At 36.2% G+C, this 25,557-nt stretch overlaps 1 protein-coding gene across 7 annotated transcripts in view; it reads left to right on the top strand.

Moving 5' to 3' along the window:
* PMS1 (PMS1 homolog 1, mismatch repair system component) overlaps nt 1-25,128 on the top strand; it is a 98,551-nt gene extending 73,423 nt beyond the window's left edge. For 5 of the 7 annotated variants that reach the window (XM_073807496.1, XM_033859955.2, XM_019931520.3 and 2 more), the window contains 4 exons: nt 12,609-13,091; nt 16,254-16,384; nt 20,218-20,378; nt 24,753-25,128. In XM_073807496.1, the coding sequence (XP_073663597.1) occupies nt 12,609-13,091; nt 16,254-16,384; nt 20,218-20,378; nt 24,753-24,917 (940 nt within the window). In that variant the 3' untranslated portion in view covers nt 24,918-25,128. Of the gene's footprint in view, nt 1-12,608; nt 13,092-16,253; nt 16,385-20,217; nt 20,379-24,752 lie in introns of those variants that run through there. The other 2 variants (XR_002175632.3, XM_019931523.3) reach the window with 2 other exon arrangements.
* Nucleotides 25,129-25,557: the final 429 nt, after the last annotated feature.

The following is a 25,557-nucleotide window of genomic DNA, read 5'->3' as shown; positions in this document are numbered from 1 at the left end:
TCTTGACTATTCCCTTTTTAAATTGGTCTCTAAAATATGTAACACAATACAAAAAATTGTAACATTGTTGCAGATTTAATTTAATGATGTTAATACTGTTCCTATTCAGTATAACTCAAGGCTTTCTTATAAAATCTTTTATTTATTGACAACTTATAAACTATGGTGGGTTTTTGGGGCTAGGTAAATAGGTGGTTTGATCTCTTTGATTAAAATAACTACATATTATTTGCCATTTTTAGATCAGATGATCTGAATAAATATTCCCAAAAAATATGAGGGGTGTTTCTAATTGACTTAGGGCACTTGCTGTAAACACAAAATATTATGTTTTGAGTGATTTAGCTCACAAGAAAATGAAAGAGTGCAATTATACTTCCAGTCACATATTATTACCTGAGGCAGTGGTCCCTACCTAACCTTTTTGGCACGAGGGACCAGTTTTGTGGCAGACAATTTTTCCACTGGTGGGGGCCGGTGGGGATGGTTCAGGCAGTCACGCGAGTGATGGGGAGTGGCAGATGAAGCTTCGCTCGCTTGCCTGCTGCTCACCTCCTGCTGTGCGGCCCAGTTACTAACAGGCCGTGGACCGATACCGGTCCGTGTCCCGGGGTTTGAGGACCCCTGACCTAAGGCATCGCAATACTATGTCAAACATCTGGAAAAAATTTTAAATGTAACCTGTCATCCAGAGTTTATATTTGGTGATAAACTACATGGATACTTGACCAATTTTTTTTTTCATTTTTTCATTAGCTTTTCAATCTTATAAAGACACTGTTAATTTAAAGTAATAAAGACCACTATTAACACACCAATAGGCAAAACCTCCACAAGTTAACTTTTTTTTTAAGTGGGAATGGTGGTTGTGTTTTGTTCTTTAATATATATCTGTAAAAGATAAATATACTCTTATTTTAAACAGAGCCATAATACAAATTGTTACCACTTTCTAAAACATGAATTCCTTAATCTTCATTGTTCAAATTTCTAATTATTTCATAAATGTCAAATTTTTTAAAAGTTTATTTGAATTAAGATGCAAATAAGGTTCACACATTGTTAATTATCTTTTGTCTTACATAAATGACACATTCAGTTTAAAGGTGAGAGCACTTGAGTTTTAATACAGTAAGCCCTCAGAAGTTGAATTGCATTGACCAGGGAGGTGATGAATTGAGAGCTGTCTGAGAAAATTAAAAAAAGCATAGATGTTCCCAGTTCTCATGGAAGTATTGACATTGGAACAGCTCAAGGTAGCTGTTCCCTTGCAGCCTCACAATAGCAGGTATTACTCCAGTTTCCTTTCAAGGAATGTCGGCATTGTTTCTCCTTGCAGGCCCCAAGGTGTTAAGGTACAAGGGTTATGGTTAATAGGTCTCATCTAAAAATTTGTTAATCATCAGGCAGTATTCTGGAATTCAGAATTTTCTCTATTGCCATAAGGTATACAAAAGAGGCATTGTTGGTCAAGAGCAGGCCTCTGAAGCTACACCTGCGTTCTAACCTCACTTCCTCTCTTTGATAGCTTTTTGTAAAAAATGTGTGGACAGTATCTCCCGGATTGTTGTGAAAATTAAATAAGATATATTGTGTGTTATGATACAAGATAAATGACTAGCACATAGTAAATAATTGTTCATGATGTTAATCAGAGTTTTTAATCTGTGAAAAGGAAATTTCTCTATTGTGATAGATATTATTTTTCATTTGCTTATTCAAGGTTAAATTTAATTTGGAGCCCAGAAATAGAAACCTGTGAAGAAAATATAGGTATCTTGGGATCAGAGAGCTTACTGTATGTCACAAAAAGCTCTATTAGAATCTTCCAGAGCCAGGGATCTGTGAATCAAAATCATGATTAGTGAAAAGGTAGAGTAAATATGTTATAACACAAGAATCACACTAACTACCATTTCTCTTCTGATCTTTATCTTAGAATTCTTTCCATGGTCTTAAATTCTATAAGGAGTGTGAAGGGATATGAGAGTAGACTCCTCTTCTACAGATAATCAGTCTTTCCAGCCATTCTTCCTTTTCTTCCCTTTTTTTCTCTTCTTGTTTCCTGTTTTTTTCCCATCCCTTTCCTTCCCTTGTTTCTTTCCTCCCTTGCTTCCTTCCCTTTCCCCCCCTTCTCTTTCCCTTCCTTGTTTCTTTCAGTTAGGAACTATTTACTGAGGCCATTCTGTGTACAAGGCCCTATGTACTCTAGCTAGTCATTTCAGATACAGTGATAAATTATAAATAAAAGATACTTTTACTACTCATAAAAGTGCAGTCTAGTGAGGAAGACACTATTAAACAAATAGTAATCATAGAATATGAAGAGTTTTTAAATAAAAGGAACACAGAAGAGTTATGAAAACAGTTAGCAGTTGGGCTTAATCATATTTATGGGACAGGAAATGCTTCCCTGAGTAGAAATTAATCAAAATGGTGTAGGGAATTTTCTTTGTAGAAGGAACAGCATGTAAGAATGCCCAGAAGCTAGAAGGAAAATAGTTATTGAGGAACTGGAAGATGCCCTTTATGACAGGAATGGATCATGGGGGAGTGTGATAAAGAAAGATGGGGTAGGCTGGTCAGATCATGGAAGGTTCAAACAGTTTTGAATAAGACATTGGATCCGGGTTTTCTACCGAGAGCTTAGGATAGACTTTGCAGTAGAGGGTACCTACATTTTAAAATTTTTCCTTTCTGGATTTTTTTTCCCCCTTGCTTTCTTCTCCTTTCCTCTAGTGGATTAGAAACCACTGTGTCCTCCCACTGGGTTCTCAGTCAATTGATGTGAACTTGAACTTTCATTTGTAGTAGCTATGAACATATTTCTACTTAAAATAACTTAGAACAGTACTATACTTGGGATATTATTGAAAAATGGTAAGTAAACTTTATAATTACATGTAATCTTGAGACACAGAAACATTTGAATTGATTACTGATAAATCAGAATTAATATTTTTTGTTCAAGTTACTAAATCCCTTAATGATATAAAGTTGAAGATAACAGCTGTTTTTACTTAACATTTACTTAATATTCCTTTGGACATAACTTTTTATATTTCCCAAGGAACTAATTAAATTGACTTCTTGAATAAATCAAAAGATTAGTACCATATGTGAAAATTTGCACATCATAATTAATTACAAATGGTAACCTTCATCTTGAACTCATTTTCCACCGTAGGAGGAAATCTTGAGTTTGAATGTCTAAGAGCTAAAAATACTTATTTATAGTACTTATTGAAGGTAAACTGTATTGAAAATTTTGTGTTTTATAATCCAGAACTTCAGATTCTAAGCGGAAATGGGAGAAAAATAACGTAAAAAATTATGAATGTGGCCTGGTCAGTAACCAAAAGAGGCATTTTTCATTCATCTAGTTCACAGTGAAATAAAGGCTGTTTTACATTCTCCTCCAGCTAACATTTCTTTATTTAACAAACATATGCTGAGTACAGATTACATAATGTGCTTGTTTCTTGTGTTTTAGTCTCACTTTTAACATTTAATTCCATTCTCCCAGTAGTATCATTTTTATTTCCTAGTACATAACTACTCAAATTTCTCCTTAAAAATGTATATATGTTACCTACAATAGAACTCAAACAGTTTCTTAAGAGTTTCTTAAGATTAGAAATAACATTTTCTAGTCTCAATTTTAAAACTGCATTTAAGGAACGTTTTAGCAAGGTTGCTCAGATAATTATCAACGTTTAGTCAATTGTGTGCCCCGTTCATTATAAGATAGGTGTTTCTTGATAGAAAATAATGATAACGAACATTTATTATCATTTACTATGTGCCAAGCACTATTCTAAGTACTTAAAACTCATTTTAAAGATAATGCTGCCCAACTCCAGCTTAGGTGTGGAGAATTGGAAACTCAGAGGGTAGGACCCAGGCATCTCAATTTTTTAGAAAAGGGTTGATATAACCACTATACCAGACTGCTGTCTTTGGCCCCAGGAGTTTCATTTTACTTCTGCTATTGTTAACCAAAAAGAAAAGACCTCTTAACTTTTTACCCAGTATAATTTTTTTTTTAATAAATCTATTTATTTATTTTTTGCTGCTTTGGGTGTTTGTTGCTACGTGTGGGCTTTCTCTAGTTGCGGTGAGTGGGGGCTACTCTTCATTGCAGTGCGCGGGCTTCTCATTGCGGTGGCTTCTCGTTGTGGAGCACGGGCTCTAGGTGCACGGGCTTTAGTAGTTGTGGCACGTGGGCTTAGTAGTTTTGGCTTGCGGGCTCTAGAGCACAGGCTCAGTAGTTGTGGCGCGCGGGCTTAGTTGCTCCGAGCTGTGTGGGATCTTCCCAGACCAGGGCTCGAACCCGTGTCCCCTGCGCTGGCAGGCGGATCCTTAACCACTGTGCCACCAGGGAAGCCCTTACCCATATAATTTTAAAAGGTCCATTACCTTGTTTGAAATTGAATTAAATTAGGTGGTTTGGATGTGTTCAGTTTATTTGAATTTATTTTTTTATTGTTGACTCTAAAATGAGAAATAAATAGTAACAAAAAAATTAACATTTAGTTATGAAACCATTACAAATTTAATCATATAATTTTTATTTTGAGTGTTATTATTATAGTGATCTTAACTTTACTAGTATATAATTATTAAATGTATGTAAGTTTTCTTTTGTTGTGCTCAGGGAATTGCTTCTTCTATGTTGATGATATAGCACATATTTAAGGAGCTCTTCACATCTAAAATTGACTTTTTTTTTTTTTTTTTTTTTTTTTTTTGCGGTACGCGGGCCTCTCACTGTTGTGGCCTCTCCTGTTGCGGAGCACAGGCTCCGGACGCACAGGCTCAGCGGCCATGGCTCACGGGCCTAGCTGCTCCGCGCATGTGGGATCTTCCTGGACCGGGGCACGAACCCGTGTCCCCTGCATCGGCAGGCGAACTCTCAACCACTGCGCCACCAGGGAAGCCCTGACTCCTTATTTTATTGTTTAATTATTTCTTTTTTTTTTTTTTTTTAGTTGCCTGTACCTTAAATGGTTTTTTAAATTGAGTAAAGTTTAGCTGCTGTGAAATGCATAGATCTTAAATGTATATAGCTTAGTGCATTTTCATATGTGTACAACGATGAAACCACCACTGCAAACAAAATATAGAACATTTCCATCACCCCAGAAGGTTCTTTAGTGCTACCTAGAAACCAGTCTCCATTCTCAGCCACTATTTTGATTTCCGTCGCACTAGCTTGGTTTTTCCAGTACTTAAACTTCTTATATATAAAATCATAATGATATGTACTCCTTTATGTCCAGCTTCTTCCCCTCAACAAAATATTTTTGTCGTTTTCATCCATGTTTGTTGAATGTATGCATATAGTTTATTCTTTTTTAATCAGTAAGTAATACTCAGTTGTATAAGTATACCACAATTTGTTTTCTCAGTCTCCAGTTGATGAACATTGTGTTCTTTCCAGATATGGGATATTACGAATAAAGCTGTATTGTTTAGTTTCCAAATATTTGGAGTTTTTCTAAATATCTTATTGCTACTGAATTCTAATTAATTTTGTCATGGACAGGGAAAATACTGTTAGATTTAAATCTTTAGAAATTTATTGAGAATTATGCCCAGCAGCATATCTCGAAGAATGGGCTCCTAAAAAGAATCTGAATTCTGTAGCTGTTAGATGTAGTGTTCTAAAATGACAATTAAGTCAAGGTAGTTGATAGTATTGCTAAAATCTTCTTAAGGCTTTACTGATTTTTTTGTTTTGGTCTAATTCTGTCAGTGCCTCAGGGAGGGGCATTAAAGTCCCCAACTGTAATTCTGGATGTATTTCTACTTTTAGATCTGTAATTTTTTGCTTCACATAGTTTGAAGCTTTTTGTTATTAGATCCATGCACATTTGTGATTGGTATACCTTCCTAATGATTCCCTTTGGTCATTATGAAATATTCCTGTTATCTGTGGTATTGTTTCTTGTTTTGAAATTTATTTCATCGTATATTACTATAAGCTGCTGTTATGCTTACGATTTGCATGGTTTATCTTTTCCATTCTTTTACTTTCAAACTATCTGTCTTTTTCCCCCGTGCTATCTGTGTAACTCTTGTAGACACATATAGCTGGAATTTGCTTTTTTATTTAAGTGGACTGCATTTTAATTTTGCTGTATTGGATAGTACTTTATGTTCCTAGATTTAAAATAAATTTTAATTATTATAAAGGGTTTTTTTAATCCTTCATTGTATTTTAGTACTTTTTCCCCTGAGAGTTAGTGATGTTTTGATAGAAAAAGATTCCGTTGCCCATCTCTTGGTGCTTTTCCCTAAGAAATTAGACCAGAGTATTGCATAGGAAATTGATCAAATACTTGAAAGCAGCTTGGCAAATTGTGCTTAGCATAGATTAGCAGAATAAAGAACATTGTACTTATTTCAGTATGCAAAAGCAAAAGTAAACGTGAAAGTGAAACAAAAATATTCAACTATACTGAAGGTGAAGGTGTTTCTGACAAAGTGCATTTTCTAAATGTTGATAATTTTTAAAATATTAGTAGTCACTTCATTTAAAATATTAATATTTTAAATTTTTAGGCGTCTACTCTTTTTTTCCTTGAGATATAATTGACATACAGCACTGTATAAATTTAAGGTGTACAGCACAATGATTTGACTTACATACATCGTAAAATGATTACCACAATAAGTTTAGTGAACAGCCATCATCTCATATATATACAACATTAAGAATTGGAAAAAAATGTTTTTTTCCCTTGGAACGAGAACTCTTAGGATTTACTTTCTTAACGCCTTTAATTTACAACATACATCGATGTTAGTTATATTTATCATGTTTTCTTTGGATAAATACCCAGAGGTTGAATTGTTGGATCATATGTTAGGTCTAGTTTTAATTTTTTGAGGAATCTCCAGACTGTTTTCCATAGCGGTTGCACCAGGTTACATTCCCACCAACAGTGCACGAGGGTTCCCTTTTTTCCACATCCACACCAAGTTATTTGTTGTGTTTAACATTTCTTACAAAGCTAGTTTTGTGGTACTGAACTCTTAGCTTTTGGTTGTCTGTCAAACTTTTTATCACTCCTTCAAATCTGAACAAAAGACTTGCTGGGTAGAGTATTCTTGGTTGTAGGTTTTTGCCTTTCATCACTAAATATATCATGCCATTCCCTCTGGCCTTCAGAGATTCTGCTGAAAAGTCAGCTGATAGCCTTATGGAATTCTCTTATGCATAGCTTCTTGCTTTTCCCTTGCTGATTTTAATATACTCTCTTATCTTTAATTTTTGCCAATTTAATAGCAGTGTGTCTTGGTGTGGTCCTCTTTGGGTTGATCCTGTTTTGGACTATCTGTGCATCCTGGACTTCCTGGATGTCTGTTTCCTTTCCCAGGTTTAGAGAAGTTTTAAGCTAGTATGTCTTCAAATATGTTCTCTGCCCCTTTCTCTCTCTCTTTTCCTTCTGAGACCCCTATCATGAGAACATTAGTACACTTGACATAAGAGACTCCCAGAGGTCTCTTAAACTGTCCTCATTTCTTTTTATTCTTTTTTTCTGTACAGCTTCAGTGATTTCCACTACTCTGCCTTCCAGCTCACTGATCTGTTCCTCTGTATCATCTAATTTACTGTTGATTCTTTCTAGTGTATTTTTTATTTCAGTTATTGTATTCTTCATCTTTGTTTGGTTATCTTTGTATTTTCCTACTCTTTGTTAAAAACTTCTAACTTCTCACTGTGTCAGTCCATCTTCTCCTGAGTTCTTTAAGCATCTTTATGATCATTACCTTGAACTCTATTGGGTAGATTGCTTATCTCCACTTTACTTAGTTCTTATGGGGTTTTATCATGTTCCTTCGTTTGGAACATGTTTCTCTCTTGCCTCATTTTGCCTAATATGCTGTTTTTATTTCTATGTATTTGGTAGGTTCATTCCATTTCCCCCTCTTGGAGAAGTGGCCTTTTGTAGGAGACATCATATGGGACCCAGTAGCACACTCCTGTCTGGTCACCAGAGCTATATGCTTTAGTGGTGCCCTCTATGTGGGTTGTGTGGGTCCTTCTGTTGTGGTGGGCTGACTACTGTGGGTGTGCTGGTGGTTGTGGCTGGCCCCCATTCCAGTTGGTCGCCATGCCCTGCCTTACACAAAGGGTGCCAGCTGATGGTGGGCAGGGCCATGTCCTGGTATGGCCAGAGGAGTCCTGGTTACTGGTGTGGGCCGCCCACAGGTAGATGGGGCCAGGTCATGAGTTGACTGGCTGTGGAGTCCTGGGGGGTCCCGAGGCTAGTCCTGGCCCGTTGGTGGGTGGAGTGGGGTCTCCAGGTGGCTGGCTGCCGGCTGGGGTTCCTTGATCTAGTGTCTGCCTGCTGGTAGGCAGAGGTGGTTCCTGACACAGCTTTCTGTATAGTTGTGGTGTCCCAAAGCTGCTGTCGGCCTGCTGGTGAGTGGGCCCAGTTCCTGACATGGCTAGCTGTGGAGTCTGGGGTGTCCCAGAGTAGGTATTGGCCCACTGGTGAGTGAGGCTGCGTCCTGGGGCTAGTGCCAGCACACTGGTGGGCAAAGCTGCATCTTGGCGTTTCTTGGTACCAGGCTTAGAGTTTCCAGGGCTGGTGTATGGGCCCAGGCCCAAGATGTCCTGGGTCTGTTGTCTAACCCCTGGTGGGCAGAGCTGGGTCCTAGGGTTTCCAGCTACAGGACCTTGTGGGGTCCTAGAGTTGGTCTCTGCCTGCTGGTGCCAGGACCAGTTCCAATGGCTGGCTGAATGTCCCAGGGCTCGTGCCCATGCACTGGTATGGGGAGCCGGATCCCAGGCCCTTTGGTAGATGGGGCCGGGTCCTAAGGGGCTGTTGACTCGGGTCCTGTGGCAGCTGGCCTGCTGGTGTGTGGTGCTGTGTCCCTGCCCAGCTAGCTGCTTGGCCTGAGGTGTCCCAGTACTGATGCTGACAGGCTGGTGGCTTGGGGCAGGACTGCATCCCAATGCTAATAAGCTAGAGGGAGGATTCCAAAATGGTGCTTACCAGCATTGCACATGGTAGAATGAGCTCCCTAAAATGGCTACTGCCAGTATCTATGTCCCCACGGTGAGTTCCATTTGCCTCCTGCCTCTGGGAGGCTTTCCCAGATCAGCAGGTGGGTCTGACCCAGCTCCTTTCAGATTACTGCTTCTGCCCTGGGTCTTGGAGTGTGTGAGATTTTGTGTGTGCCCTTTAAGAGTGGAATCTCTATTTCCTTCAGCCCTCTGACTCTATTGAAAGTAAGCCTCACTAACCTTCAGAGCCAAACGTTCTGGGGTCTTCTTTCCTGGTGCAGGACCCCTGAGCTGGGGATCCTAATGTGGAGCTCAGACCCTATGCTCTTTGGAAAGAAGCTCTGTGATTGATATCATTCTCCTGTTTGTGGGTCTTCTCCCCTGGGGGTATGGTCTTGACTATACCACGACTCTGTCCCTCCTACCCATCTCATTGTGGTTCCTTCTTTATATCTTTAGTTGTAGAAGATCTCTGCTAGTCTTTAGTTCATTCTAATTGATAGCTGCTCTGTAAATAGTTATAATTTTGTTGTGCCCATGGGAGGAGGTAAGCTCAGGATCTTCCTACTCCACCTTGTTGGTCACACCTTTACATCTCTGGATTTTGAAATTCAGTCTGACGGACTCTGCCTTTCAAATGCAATAGTTAGTCCATGTAATGTATTAATTGATATGGTTGTGTTTTGGTCTACCATTTTCCTATTCCTTCTCAGTTTTGTTCCTCTGTTCCTCCTTGTTTTGGGAGAGAGGCAGCCTCTTTAGGGTTAAAAGAATATAATTTCATATTTAATTTTAATTCCTCTATTGGCTTTGCCTTATTTTTTGCTCTGGGGAATACATTATACATCCTTAATTTATCATAATCTACTTAGAGTTAATAGGGTACCATTTTAGGAACTTCCGTGGCACAGCAGTTAACAATCCACCTGCCAATGCAGCGGACACAGGTTCGAGCTCTGGTCCGGGAAGATCCCATATGCCACGGAGCAACTAAGCCCGTGCTCCACAAGTACTGAGCCTGTGCTCTAGAGGCCACGAGCCACAGCTACTGAGCCCACATGCCACAACTACTGAAGCCTGCGCGCCTAGAGCCCATGCTCCACAAAAAAGAGAAGCCACCGCAGTGAAAAGCACGTGCACTACAATGAAGAGTAGCCCCAACTTGCCACAACTAGAGAAAGCTTGCATGCAGCAACGAAGACCCAACGTGGCCAAAAATAAATAAAATTAATTAATTATTTAAAAAATAGGATACCATTTCACATAAACTATAAAAATGTTCCAAGTATAATTCCACTTACCACCCCTGTCCTTTACATAGTTGGTGTCATATATTTTACATCTACGTAAAAATAAACCGCATCTTTAAATATTACTTTTAAAATTTAAACAGTTATCTTTCAAAGAAATAAGAGAATTTTTCAAAAGATCTTTTTTTTTTTTTTTCCTGTTTACCTACGTAGTTACCATTTTTGGTGCTCATCATTTTTTCCTATACATCTGAGTTACCATGTGGTGACATTTCTTAATAATGTAATTATGTTGGCAACAGATCTCAGCTTTCTTTTTGAAAATGTCTGTTTCGTCTTCAAGTTTGAAGTAAATTTTTATGGATATAATTGAATCCTGGATTCTTATAGCACTTAAAAGATGTTATTCACTGTTATCTGGCTCTACATTGCTTATGATGAGAAGTTATATCCATCATTTGTTGTGGTGCTCCTTTTTTGTAACATCTTTTTTTTTCCTCCTCTGTACTTCTAAGATTTTATCTTTATCTTTGGTTTTCAGCAGTTTGATTCTAATGTACTTAAGCTGTGGATTTCTTTGCATTTTTCCTGCTTGGGGTTCATTGACCTTCTTGAATCTGTAAAATGTTGCATTTATCCAAATTGGGTAACTTTCAGCCATAATTTCTTTGAATATTTTTACCCCATTACTTTTTTTTGTTTTGGCTGCATTGGGTCTTGTTGCTGTGCACAGGCTTTTTCTAGTTGCGGCAAGCGGGGGCTACTCTTCATTGCGGTGCAAGAGCTTCTCATTGCAGTGGCTTCTCTTGTTGTGGAGCATGGGCTCTAGGCACACGGGCTCAGTAGTTGTGGCTCGCAGGCTCTAGAGCGTAAGCTCAGTAGTTGTGGCTCACGGGCTTAGTTGCTCTGCAGCACATGGGATCTTCCCAGACAAGGGCTCAAACCCATGTCCCCTGCATTGGCAGGCGGATTCTTAGCCACTGTGCCACCAGGGACGTCCCTACCCCATTACTTTTATATTTTTAATCTGAGACTCGAATTACATATAAGTTAGGTTGCTTGTTTTGCCATAAGTCACTGAAGTGTTTTTTCAGTCTTCTTTCAATCATTTTTCTCTCTGTTGTTCAGATTGGATAATTTCCTTTGATCTGTCTTCAAATTTCCTGATCCTTTCTTTTGCCATCTCTTATCTGCTGTTAAGTGTACCCAGTGAATTTTTCATTTCAGATATTCTATTTTTTAGTTTTAGAATTTCCATTTCCATTTGGTTCATTTTATAATTTCCCTTCTCTGTTGAGATTACCCCTTCTAGTCTCTCATTGTGATCATCTTTTTCGTAAGTCCTTAAATATATGTAAAGACCAATTAAAAAATTTTTTTTTGCAGTTCCGACATCTACATCATCATCTTGAGGCTGGTTTTTACTGTCCACTTTTTCTCTTTACCATAACTCACATTTTCCTTTTTTATTGCTTGAGTGGTAACTTTTGCTTGTATAATGGACATTGTGGTTGATATGTTGTAGAAACTCTGGATTCTGTTATCTTCCGAAAAGTGTTGGGTTTTGTTCTACCACGCATTTAAATTGCTGACAGATCACCTGGAGCTTAAGGAGACTTTGTTTTACACTTCCTTAGGCAAAAACTGTTTAAATTTTGCTGTTAGTCCTAGGGCAGCTTCCTTAGTTCTAGAACATAGTTTTTTGTTTTGTTTGTTTGTTTGTTTTTGTTTTGTTTCCTTACCCCTAAGTTGTAAGATGTAGCCCTCCTCCAGTTTTAATTGAAAGCCCAAAGTGTTTTCCAAGTCATCTAATTATGTGGGATTTAAACTCCAAACTCTGTTTCTCCTGCAGCAGGCAGCCACTGAAATCTCTGTTTAGCTTATTTAGCCTTCTAGTGATTATTTTCCTCTAGATTCTCACACGGGATTTTCTCCCTCAATTTCCAGCTGTTTTGGAAGCAGGGAGTTCTGTGTTCTGATGACTCAGTCTAATAAGAGTGCAGCTTTCTGACTGAGTTCTTGCTACTCTTCCTTAATGCTCTGGGGACTGCCCTCTGGGTAAAAGTGGTATAAATGTGGATCTCTTTTTTTTCAAGGGTTGAATCCATTCCAAATTCTGCATGCTTTTCATTGCTCTTCAGTGCCTATTTTAAATGGTTGATTTCTGTATTTTGTTCAGAGCTTATGGTTATATTAAGGTGGGTTAATCCAATACGAACTCCTTTGTCGTTACTGAACCTGGAATGCCAGCTCTTTATTTTTTATAAAATTTGCTTCGGATGGTTAATGTATTTCTCATTATGACTTCATTAGTTCTTTTTTATCTCTATTCATAGATATGAAGAGAAGGCTACTAAAGACTTGGAAAGATACAATAGGCAAATCAAGAGAGCCATTGAACAGGAGTCGCAAGTATCATTAAAAGATGGCAAAAAAAGGATAAAACCCACCAGCGCATGGAATTTGGCACAGAAGAACAAGTTGAAAACTTCATTATCTAATCAGCCAAAACTTGATGAGCTCTTTCAGTCCCAAATTGAAAAAAAAACCCAAAACATTAAAAAAGTTCAGATCCCGTTTTCTATGGAAAACTTAAAAAAGAATTCTGATAAACATAGGAAATTTGACTTAGAAGAAAAGGACGAATCTTACTTGATCCACAATCTCAAGTTTCCTGATGCGTGGCTAATTACATCCAAAACAGAGATAATGTTATTAAATCCATACAGAGTGGAAGAAGCGCTGCTATTTAAAAGACTTCTTGAGAATCACAAACTTCCTGCAGAGCCGCTCGAAAAGCCAATTATATTGACAGAGAGGTATGGTGAAGTTATATAATTTTTTTTACTCTAAGAACATTTATTGAAATTGAAGGTAAAAAGTTGAAAGTGTTTCCTAGCAGGGAAAAGTGGTATTTATTTAAAGAAATTTTTGTAATTTGATTTCACATATTTAATGGAATTGTTTTTAAATAAATAATTTTAGAATATTCTAGATAGTTTACTTCTGCAGTTAATAAATATCAAGCTCAGTTCCCCCCTGTACATTAGTGATTTCCCCAGGGTAGTCCTGACATTGGATTGCCATGACTCTTCTTCATTGTGCACTCTTTGTTTTAACATTTCAAACATATACCAAAACAGAATTATTCAATAAATGCCTTTATCAACAATTATCAAGATTTTGCCACATTTACTGCCTGTCCTTGGTATGTATATGTGTATATATATACACACACACACACACATACACACATGTATGTTTTTCCTTTTGCTAAAGGATTTAGAATGATTCCCATCCTTAGAATTTTCAGTATGTTTCTCTCTAAAATGGCCATTTTCTTAGCCACAATGCCTTTTTTCATGCGTTACACAATACTAATTCCTTGGAATTGTTCCTCATTGTCTCAGAATGTCTTTTTATAGGTTTTAAATTAAGTTTAATTTATATCTAAACAAGGTCCAACCATTACATTTTGCTTTGTATTTTAAATCTCTTCTAATATCACACCGTTAATGTAGATTCTTAGTTGCTTGTTCATTGGGATATCCCATTGTCTCTATTTGTCTCTCTTGCTTTCTTGTGATCGTGTTTAACTTGTTTTTCCCTCTCCCATTTTTAAATGGAAGTTAGCTCAGGAGGATTGAATAGATTTAGATTCTACTTTCTGGTAAGACTGCTTAATAGGTGGTGCTATGTACTTCATATTTCATCACATCAAAAGGCACTTATCACTGGGTTCAGCTGCTGACAACCTGATGTTCCATCTTAAAGTTCCCCAATAACCTTTCCATCTAATGGTTTTATCCATTGATGATTGTTGCCTGAACTAACTTTATGATAGATTGTTATGGGGGTATTTCCTTTTCATATCCTATGTGAGCAAATTGTTTTCTGTAAAAACAAATAACTGTTAAATAATCTACTAACATTTTACTTTTTTGTACTTAATATTTCTTTTTTAGTCTGACATAGGTAGAAGAAATTATATTTATGACAAAGGAGATAAAAACCTGAAATTAAAAAGATGACAATTTGTTTTGGAGGCCAACGTTCTGTTTCAGACTTCCAAGAATAAATCAGAAATCATTTAAAAAATGTATTTAAACCCTTGTGTTAAAGACCCTGCCTCCAGAAAGAAAAACAGGCCAGAACCAAAAAAACATTTGATAAAGCTATCTTTTTAATTAAGGCAATAGTAATCACAGTAATTAAAACCTAGTGTCTTTTACAGTATTCTTTTAAGACCGGCTAGGAAACTGTCAAAGAAAGAATTAAAAAGAATTAATACAGCCTTAGGCTTAATTAAAACAGTTCAAAAATCTGATAGTACTTTTCTTTTTCTTCACTTAAAAAGAGCTAAGGTGTATTTTGTATACTCCACTGCTTTTCTAAATGGTATTCGTAAATTTTCATTTAGATCTCAAAAATATTTTTGTGCTTTATGAATTATAGGTTTTTAAAAATATTCTTCTTTGTGGCATTCTGTTATTTAAAAACAAATAAATTAAAAGTTATTATTTGGGGTCCACACTGGCCTGAGAATAAATCTTTCTTATTTGAACATGGACAGCAACAAAGCTTAATTCAAAATTGTTTTCACCTTTCTTCTGAAATATGACATCCCCATCACAGTTAATAATATAAGTTTTTAAAAACTGAGTCATAAAGAAGGTAATTATGGGTTGGGCTCAATTTTCGTGTCAGAGTTCTAATGCAGGTTGTGTAGTTTCTCTCTCAACGGAGTATATAATTTAGAGATTATAAAATACAAAGTAAGAGCTCAATAATAATAACAATAATGGCTCATATTTATTGAGCTCTTACTATATGATAGGAACTTTACTAAGCCCCTTGCTTTCATGATCTTATCTTCACAATAACTGTATGAGAGGTATCCACATTTTAACGAGGAAACTGAAACACAGAATGTTAAGTAACTTACCAAGGTTCATACAGTCAGTATATAAGCAGTGGATCCAGCATTCCAATCTTGACAGTAACTGTAGACCCTGCACCACTAATTTCTATACTATATCATTATCACCACCACTACCACTGCCACCGGCTCTCAGATTGGTCTTCTCAATGTTGGGTTAGACCAGACAGCGCACATCTGCTATATAGCCAAAGTTCTCCTCTCCATGATATCTGCTCTTATAGCCAGTGGGGTCCTCAGCCTTTCAGAGGTGATAAGCAAAGACATCATCTATTCATTTAATTTTCAAGGGGTACAAGATTTTAATGAAGTAGCAGCTCATCATCCTGCACTGGATAGAATATAGAACAGTGCCTTATTTACATAGGTGTCAACTGTAACCGACACATTACTGTAAATAACATGTTACGAAGCACCTGACCAAGCCTAAAACCAGCATGAAACGTTAATTTGTGCCCTAGATAATCGTTGGCCACCTCAAAATTTTGTTTAGGGCTAGTTCCACTCAGCGTATGCCACCTTTGGCAAACATACCATGCCTATAGTATACTGGAGGTATCTCTCCCAAGCCCTGAATTACTTTTATAAGTTCTTGGGAGAAAAAGATACATGCTTATCTTCTTATTGAAGAAACCTTGACTAGCAATAGACTATTACACAGGATGGGCTACATCAATAACTTGACAATGTGTCTTTGTAAATAAAGATATAAAATGGCATTATTTATAAATAAAGTTTTCATTTGTATTATAGAGAGAGTACTTTTTAAATTTCACATTTAGTTTGTATAACATTCTAGAAGATAGAAACTGTCTTTTGTGTCTATTCTTCCTCCTTTCTGTACACTGTATATATGGTAGGTCTACGAAGTATTAACAGAAATGTAAAAAGGTAAAGTTTCTCACAGGGCTCCTTATACCTTTGTATTTTGGTTAGTGATAATAACACTTTTTAAAGGGCCGTCGGATTAACTTTTCTCCGTAAATTCTCTTATTTCACTTTACGTATTTAATAAGTTAAAGGGCCATAATTTCTTTTTCAGTCTTTTTAATGGATCTCATTATTTAGAGATTTTAAATAAAATGACAGCAGATGACCAAAGATACAGTGGATCAACTTACCTGTCCGATCCTCGTCTCACAGCAAATGGTTTCAAGATAAAATTGATACCAGGTATGATAATGTGGTTTAATACTTCCTGACTTGGAAAAATAAGTCTTGTTCCAAAAGTTACTTTTGAGTTTTGTAATTTACAGATATCACAGTATATTTTTGTCTCACCAAAAGTACAGTGTCAGCTTTGTAAAAACAGTCATATTTCAGAAAGGTCACCTCTGCCTGAAACAAGCAAGTTTAGCATCTCTTTCAGTCCACTGCCTTGTGTTTTAGCATTTCCATAACTAATCAAGTAATTGTAATTTTTGCCATCCTTTGTCACAATATGCAACCTGCCTGCTGTGTCTAACTAAATTATTAAATACTCCTTAGATGATGAAGCAGAACTAGACATGTAGGGTACTAGAATTGACTAACAAAATTAAACATCTCTTTTCCTTTTTTAAAAGCATTTACTTGCTTTGCCAATTAGATGTGTAGCATCAACAGTCTTACTGTTTGGAGAGTGGATGATTTGATTCCATGGCTTTGCTAAAAAACCTGTCATAATACTGTTTGCTTACTGTGGAAATTCACTAGGTGGGGAGAAAAAAGAAAATTCTTCTGGCTAGGAGACTTCAGTTTTCCTGGCTGGCCCCTTCTCTGTTCTTTCATAGTTTCCATACTTAACTGCCTTCTGCCCTAGCTACCTAGGCCAGTCTTGTCCTATTACTTTGCTTTCATCTGGTATCAAGCAGCACAAAGGTACCAGGAAGAGTGATTCCACTGTCCCTTCCTCCACCCTCCCCTAAACTTGCCATGACCAAAGTGTACAAAAACAAAACAATGTAGAAAATTTTTAAAGGATTGTTTTACTGAGACATGAGAAGAAAATAAGTAAAAACAATGTACAAAACCATGAAATGGAATACATACAGAAAATGCTTTGGTGTTCCAAACTTTAACTTTATTGACTAGCAGTTTTAAGAAAACCTACCCAGAACTTCTTTCCTCCTAACCTCAATCCTGGATATTTAGATTTGGAGTGAAGTGTTAGTCCAAATCCCACCTCTGCCATTTAAAAACACGTGTTGTAGGTAAAGTCAGTTGGCCTCAGTGTTACCTCATCAATAGCAACTAATAATTATTATGTGCATGGCAGTAGTCTAAGTATTAAATGTATTAATTCATTTGATCTTTCTAATAGCCCTGTGCTTCTGTTACTGTGCCCATTTTTTATAAATAGAAAAATTGAGGCATGGAGAAACTAAGTTTGCCTAAGGGTACAGACTAGTGGTAGAACCAGGATATGAACCCAAGCAATCTGCCTTTAAAACCAACTCTTAACTAATTTATGTTGATTTCCTATTAAAATTGATATATTTACTTCATGAAGTTGTTAGCACCAAACTAGGTACTTAGGTAAATTAGCATAGTACTCGGCAATGGTATGTATTCAGATATTCTCTTTTCTTCCAGCACCCCCTTTCTGACCTGAACTGACTTGTAGTCATTTTTTTGGTCCTCCTAGAAATCTTTCATCCTCAGGACTTCTGACGTTTTAAAAATTTATTTGAAGTATGAAGCAAGGAGTTTATGTATGTGTATGTGTGTGTGTAGCAAGATATTTTTTTCTTAATCTATTTTCCTAATTAACTATTTGGCATTGGTGGCAGGTACTTTTTTTTTCATGAAAGATGTTATCACAACAATTTTTTTTAACTTAGGATAACTACCCTGCCTGTTCCAAGAGCATGTTTGTTTTTGAGTTACCCAGTAAGTTTCTGTGTCACAGATGCTTTCAGCTCTCAGCTTGTAGAGAATGTTTTTAAGTCCTGTAAATGCCAGGTACTTTGCATGGTACCAAAGATACGGAAATGAATAAGCCAGTCATCTGCGAACTGACTTGATTTGATCGGAATTAACTTTACTTCGATTATCATCAGCATTATTTCTCTTCTCAGTAACAGATCAAGTTAAAGGCATTCGTTTTTTTTCTTCATTTTTTTTAAAACCATTTTTTCATTCATTAATTTTTATGTCATGTTTTCTTAAAGACCATTTCTTCGTCTTTTAGTGAGAGTTTTGTTGTATTGGACTAACTTTTGATCAGCAGTTTGCCAGTTGTCATAAAACATCTTTAGATAAAAGCACTTGAAAGAGGAAGAATACATCTGGCTTTAAGGAAAAAGATTCTGAATGTGACCCTAAGAACTTTGCTTGTTAATGAGAATAGCTTTTGTTCTGTATCAATAAGAATTACACATTTTAGGAACTGAAAACTTGTCAAACCACTTATTGAAGTATTTTCGGGAAATTGGGAAGCATTTCACAGAATTTTATGGAAACTTCTTGAACGTGATTCCAAATGTCTCTAAGTTTTTCATATCTAAATTTTGCAAGCACAGAGATTAAAATATTGCTCAGTTTCCTTGTTTGTTGCCATATACTTTTTACCCATATCCACAAATAATTCTGTGAAATGTGTATAATTTTCCAGCATTCATGTAGACAGTATTAGACTTTTCAGTCAAATCATACTGTAAATGGTATAGAAGCAGCAATAGTGAAAAGTCTCTTGACTGATAAATTTTACTCTCTGTATAAAAAGATGTGAACTGGAATATTCTGCTACTTCCTCTTTGCCTATCTAAACCCTGTTTCAAGTCCCATTTAAGTTCCCCTGGTTGCTCAAACTCTCATTTTGTCTTCCTTCACTGAGCTCTGTATTTTACCCCTTAACACTTGATTATGTATCTTCTTATATTATTCTCCAGTTGTCTCCAGGGAATAACATTAGGATGCCTTCTCTGTTTAGTATACCACCAGTTCATCTGCATTCAGGTCAAGGAACTAGTCTGTAACTGGGAACAGGTTAGGAATAGGGTCGTTGACATCTCAGGACCTGAAACTCTTCAAGCTACATCACTCCTCTTTTAAAATTTTTCCATTGATAGCTACCACTTACCAACATGGGACTGTCTCTTTTGTTTGTTTGTTTTTTTTACTTATAGGTACTTATAGGTAACATTTTGTGGTCTCCAATATTAAGAACACTGTTACACAGATATAACCAAAGAAAACAAATTTCTGCTATTTTCTGAAATCATAAAATGCATTCTAAAGCCAAATTTGATGCTTGGGAATATATGCTGTTATGGATATTTTACCCCATTATATATCCACTCATGTTACTACTTTTTAGTTTTATTTTAATCACTAAATTATTTAGTTTAAATAGTAGATAATATGTCAGATTTAAACATTATTCTAGTAAAATAAACATTAGTATTTCATTTCCTCCAATTGCTAATATATTAATAAGTTACTATAGTGGTAGTCATTTTGTAGTTTATATGTGTGTTTATCAACACTTTGTACACCTTAAACGTACACGGTGTTATATGTCAAATATATCTCAATAAAGCTGGAAGAAAATAAGTTACTATGTGAGTATTTTTATAATAACCTGTTAAGTTAAACTAATCATAGAAATAATTCAGGTTTTTAGATATTAAACCAGTAGGATAGAATTTGAACAGCAGCAGTTGTTAAAACATTTAAACCAGTTTTATTTTAATAAATAATAATGGGGCTCCATTTTCTCTCCAAAGTAAGAAATGTTCTAAATAAATGTAGGGAACAGAACAACAGTAACTGAGATTAAATTAAATGATGTAAAGCACATGTGGTTTTTTCGAGCACTTACGACTTAATGTGAATGTGAAATCCTATGCGAAATTATTATTTGTTCTTCAACTAAGGAACAAAACTTTTTCCTGACTCTATTAAATTCTAATGAAGGTTAACTAAATACTCTAACAGTGATTTTGTTTTTAATAGACATTTTCTGGAATATAGTTTAAACAAAACTAACTATATATGTGGTTTTATTTATTTTTTTCCTTTAGGAGTTTCCATTGCTGAAAACTACTTGGAAATAGAAGGAATGGCTAATTGTCTTCCATTCTATGGAGTGATGGATTTAAAAGAAATTCTTAACGCTATATTAAACAAAAATGCAAAGGAAGTTTATGAATGTAGACCTCGCAAAGTGATAAGTTATTTAGAGGTATGCATTATTAGCTTATGTAGATTGTCCTGGTTTTAAGATACTTAACTTTTCCTTAATAAAATAGTAAATGGTTTCAAAATAGTAAAGTTTCTATAAGGCTTATTATCTGTTTGCAAGAGGAAATACTATTTAAAAAAAAAAAACTCCATTAAAAGTTTCACATCATGGACTGGGTGTGGTAAACTCTATCATGGATCCTTACTATAACATTATTTCTTGAATACATATTGAGGAAGAGCCTTATGCATGAGACACTTTGTGAAGTTTTTTGTTTTGTTTTGTTTTGTTTAGAAGGGATTCAAAATTGCTCCACCTTGATACCAAACACTTGTCTAAAAAGAACTGTAATGTGATTTTAAGCCCTGATCTCTTCAAGAGCAAAAGAGGGGAGGGGGAATGAAAAATGTAGATTATTGAATAAATGGAAATTTTCATTTTCTAGCAGTATCTACCACAAATGAGAAGTAAAAGTGGATTAAAAAATAAATTCAAAAGTAATAGAGGATGGAGGCAGGTTATAAAGTTTTAAATGTCCAAGTGTTGGGCATTTGGTGGTAAAACAATAGTGATTGTCTCTGTATTGAGGTTCTGTCCCTCAAGGTTGACTCGTGTTATTTTGAACTTAATAATAAAGTTTATTTTCTTCCTTTTAAAAAATGAGTCATTTTTGTTTAGACTGTGATCATGGTGGGCCGTGAATTCTGAGGGTCAGATTTCCTCAACAGGAAAGTCCATTCTTTACCCTTCCTGAAGATTATAGTCAGTAGCATTCTGTGAATACTTCAAGAGGTTTGTCCTATGGAACTTGCCAAGCTATTGTGGAGGCAATTCAACACTGATGGTTTCTAGGGACCTGGAACTTTTCTTGTGAAGGAGTTGGTATAAACTAAATAAAGGTTGAGGGAGTTGTGGGTAGTGTTTTGTGTATCGAAGAACAACATGGGAAGAAGTAAGATTTCAGAAATAAGAGGAAAAAATGGTTGGGATTAGTTACAAATACTTTTACTAATACTGTACCTCTCATTATGTTAAGGCAATAGTGGATGTGATTCTTAGGGAGAATAGTCTAAGGAAAAAAGAGAACTTCTGTCAGAACCATAGTTATGCTTCCATTGACGGTCAAGCTGAATAAGATGAATCGAAGATAACAATAGAAGAGTAAAAAAAGAATCAAGGGAGGAGTGGATATACAAATCAAGGGAGGAGTGGATATACAAGTCAAGGGAGGAAAGAAACTTAAAAATAAGTAGTATCACATTCTCTATAGGGTATAGTTGCTAGAAGAACAGCAGGTGTGGCTGCTAGATGGCAGTTATATCCTACAAGAGAGCCATAACGGAAAAGTAGTAGTGATAGTGAAAGAGTGGGAGCAGTGGTGAAAAGTGTAGGCAGCAAGTTACATGGTGGTGAAGGGACAAAAAGAGAACATATTTGTATTGAATTCATTGAAAAAGTCTTAACAGTAAAAGATTGAAGAGCAGATGTTCCAGAAGAGGCAGGAAGGGAGATGAGTTAACAATATAAGCTTTAGAAAGGTGAAACCATTCTCTGAATAAAGAGCAGACGAGGGGAGAGCTTTAAAGTGAAAGTAAGAATATTTTGAGGTAAACTTGAGAGAAGTCATGTATGATATATGTAGTAATGAAATAGGAGAGGTTATCTGCTGAGAGTGAAGAGGCTGAGGAGGCACTTGAGGATTTGAGTATATTGGAAACGATGTGAAAATAAGAGCTGCAGGTACTTCAAGAGAAGGTTGATTAGAGAAGAATAGGATATTCAAATGACATTAAAGGCTCATAAGAGCCAATACTGGTATTGGATCCAGCCAGCGAGTTTTGTGATTCTCCAACAATGCTCGGTAGAATTTATCCAAGGGTAAGGATTAGCAAGAGGAATATGGTGTAAGAAAAAAAGGGTGAGTAACGAAATTTGAACACATATTATATATAAGAAACTGTTTAATCCTAGAGGGATATAAAGATGAATTAGATTCTAGTAAGAACCTGCCCTTAGATTCTAGTTGGAATCTAGAGGGAATGCAGGAAGCGAAGCTAGAGATAGTATCTTTAATGCCTCACTAACTAACTATTCACACCTGAAGTATGGAAAGATGACAGAAGGGTGCTTGTGGGCCAGGAGAATTAGGAAGGATTGAGGAGATTAAAGGTCAAAGTGAAGAAGAAGAATAGATTTAGTTGGAATAAAGGAAGTAGGATGATCTGAAAGATAATGGGAGAGAGTATGTGGTTAGAATAATGTTAGCATTCAGGATCTTTGAAGTAAAACAATTTTTGAAAAAAATAAATCTTAAAACAAGCCAACTTCACTAATGCTATTTTACCCCCAAACTGTCAGTCTTCCCTAACTCAGAAAATAGCACTACCATACCAAAAATTATCCTTGATTCTGCATCCTTCATAACCAGTCCATCAGCAAGTCTTGACTTTACCTCCAACTCATGTCAGGAGTCTTTTATAACTCCCTCCATCTCCACTACTATCTCCCTAGTCAAAAACTCACCAGAGATTGCATTGAATCCATAGATTGCCTTGAGTAGTATGTTCATTTTAACTATTCTTTCAATCCAAGAACATGGTATATCTTTCTATCTGTTTGTGTCATCTTCAGTTTCTTAGATTAGTGTCATAGTTTTCCAAGTACAGGTAGGTGTACTCCTAGGTAGGTGTACTCCTAGGTATTTTACTCTTTTTGATGCAATGGTAAATGGGGTTATGTCCTTAATTTCTCTTTCTGATAGTGTATAGAAATGCAACAGATTTCTGTATATTAATTTTGTATTCTGCAAATTTGCTGAATTCATGATGAGCTCTAGTAGTTTTCTGGTGGCATCTTTAGAATTTTCTATGCATAGCATCATGTCATCTGCAAACAGTGAAAGTTTTACTTCTTCCTTTCCAATTTGGATTCCTTTTATTATTTTTCTTATCTGATTGCTGTGGCTACAACTTTCAATACTGTGTTGAATAAAAATGGTGAGAGTGGGCAACCTTGTCTTGTTCCTGATGGTAGAGGAAATGCTTTCAGCTTTTCACCATTGAGTATGATGTTGGCTGTGGGTTTGTCATAAATGGGCTTTATTACGTTGATATATGTTCCCTCTGTGCCTACTTTCTAGAGAGTTTTTATCATAAATGGATGTTGAATTTTGTCAAGAGTTTTTTCTGCATCTGTTGAGGTTATCATATGGTATATATTCAATGGAATACTACTCAGCCATAAAAAAGAAGGAAAATTTGCAACAACATGGGTGGGCTTGGAGGGTATTATGCTAAGTGAAATAAGTCAGACAGAGAGAGACAAATACTGTATGATATTACTTATAAGTGGAATCTAAAAAATACAACAAACCAGTGAATATAATAACAAAAAAGAAACAGTCTCATAGATATAAAGAACAATTGAGTGGTTACCAGTGGGGAGAGGTAATATAGAGGCAATATAGGAGTAGGGGATTAATGATTAGCTTATAAAATAAGCTACGAGGATATACTGTACAACACAGGGAATATAGCCAGGTTTTATAGTAACTGTAAATGAAGCATAACCTTTAAAAATTATGAATACTATATTGTACACCTGTAACTTACATAATATTGTATGTTACACTCAATAAAATATATATATAATTAATTAATTTTTAAAAACAGCTCTCACCAGGACTGCAGTGATTGCCTGCAAGACTCCTGCTTCTCTTCTTGACCTGCCTCAAGCCATACTGCACAAAGTAGCCAGACTGATTGTTTTAAAATGTGAAACGAATGTCAGGCTTTTGCTTAAAAACCCTCTGGTTACTTCCCTGTGCATTCAGATTAATACCCAAATTGCTTACCCTGTCCCAAAGTGTGATTGGGCCCCTGCCTAACTCCTTTTCTTGTTCATCTCTTCACTTTAGTAACTTTGCTGCTCCCACACTGACCATTCAGTTCTTTCTGTTCCCTCTGTCTGAAATGCTTTTCTTTCCCCATCATCTTTGCATCATAGTTCCTTAAATTGAAGCTTAATTGTCACCTGGAGGAAGCTTTTCCTAATCACACAATCACTCTCTATCACGTTGCCCAGTTTAATTTCGTGCACTATTAGTCGCTGAAATTGTCTTTGTATTTTTATCTTTCTGCTTCTCTGCACTAGAATGTCAGTTTTAGAAGAGTAAGGATCTTGTTTGTCTTGTTCTCTGCTGTATTCCTAGAACCTACAGCAGTGACTAGCACATAATTGGTGTTTAATAAATATTTGTTGAGTGAGTAAATAATAAAAGAATATAATCAATTTTCTGTCTTCCTCCTTGCCAGTAAAAACCTGTTTTCTGCTTCAGGGTATATCACAGTAAAATGTATGGCTTTCTCTCCACAGGGAGAAGCAGTGCGTCTGTCTAGACAGTTACCCATGTACTTATCAAAAGAGGACATCCAGGATATTATCTGCAGAATGAAGCAACAATTTGGAAATGAAATTAAAGGCTGTGTTCATGGTCGCCCATTTTTTCATCATTTAACCCATCTCCCAGAAGCTACATGATTAAATATGTTTAAGAAAATTTGTTACTATTGAAATCGATATGGTCATAAAATAATATGAGTTGGGTTTCAAACTGTCTTTGTACTATCATGTGTCAGATGGTTGTTTTATAAGTAAGGATTCACTGGCCTATTTGTATACTGAAAAAATTTTCCAAAACTGTAAAAATCTTAAATAAACTAATATAGACTATTCATTTTATTCTCAAGAACCAGCCTTCATAATAATTATTGGTTGTAAACTCCAAATAGAAAAATACTTACTATTCTTGGGTGGTTGATTTGCTAGGTTCTATGGATCTAATTGTATCCTCCAGACTTGTACATTGAAGTGCTAGCCCCCAGTGTGATGGTATTTGGAGATGGGCCTTTTGGAGAGGTAATTTGGTTTAGATGAAGTCATAAGGTGGTGCCCTCATGGTGGGATTAGTGCCCTTATAAGAAGAAATAACAGAGAGTTTGCCCATTCTCTCTTCTCCTCCCACCCCCCATCCCCACCACCACCACCACTCCACCCCAGCTGCCATGTGAGGACAGAGAGAAAAAGTGGCCCTCTGTAATCCAGGAATAGAGCTCTCACCAGAAACCAACCATGTCAGCCCCTTGACCTTGGACTTCTAGCCTCTGGAACTATGAAAAAA

The sequence above is a fragment of the Tursiops truncatus genome, chromosome 7, assembly GCF_011762595.2.
Source record: "Tursiops truncatus isolate mTurTru1 chromosome 7, mTurTru1.mat.Y, whole genome shotgun sequence".
Classification (NCBI taxonomy): Eukaryota; Metazoa; Chordata; class Mammalia; order Artiodactyla; family Delphinidae; genus Tursiops; species Tursiops truncatus.
This window is presented reverse-complemented; position numbering and strand designations above follow the sequence as displayed.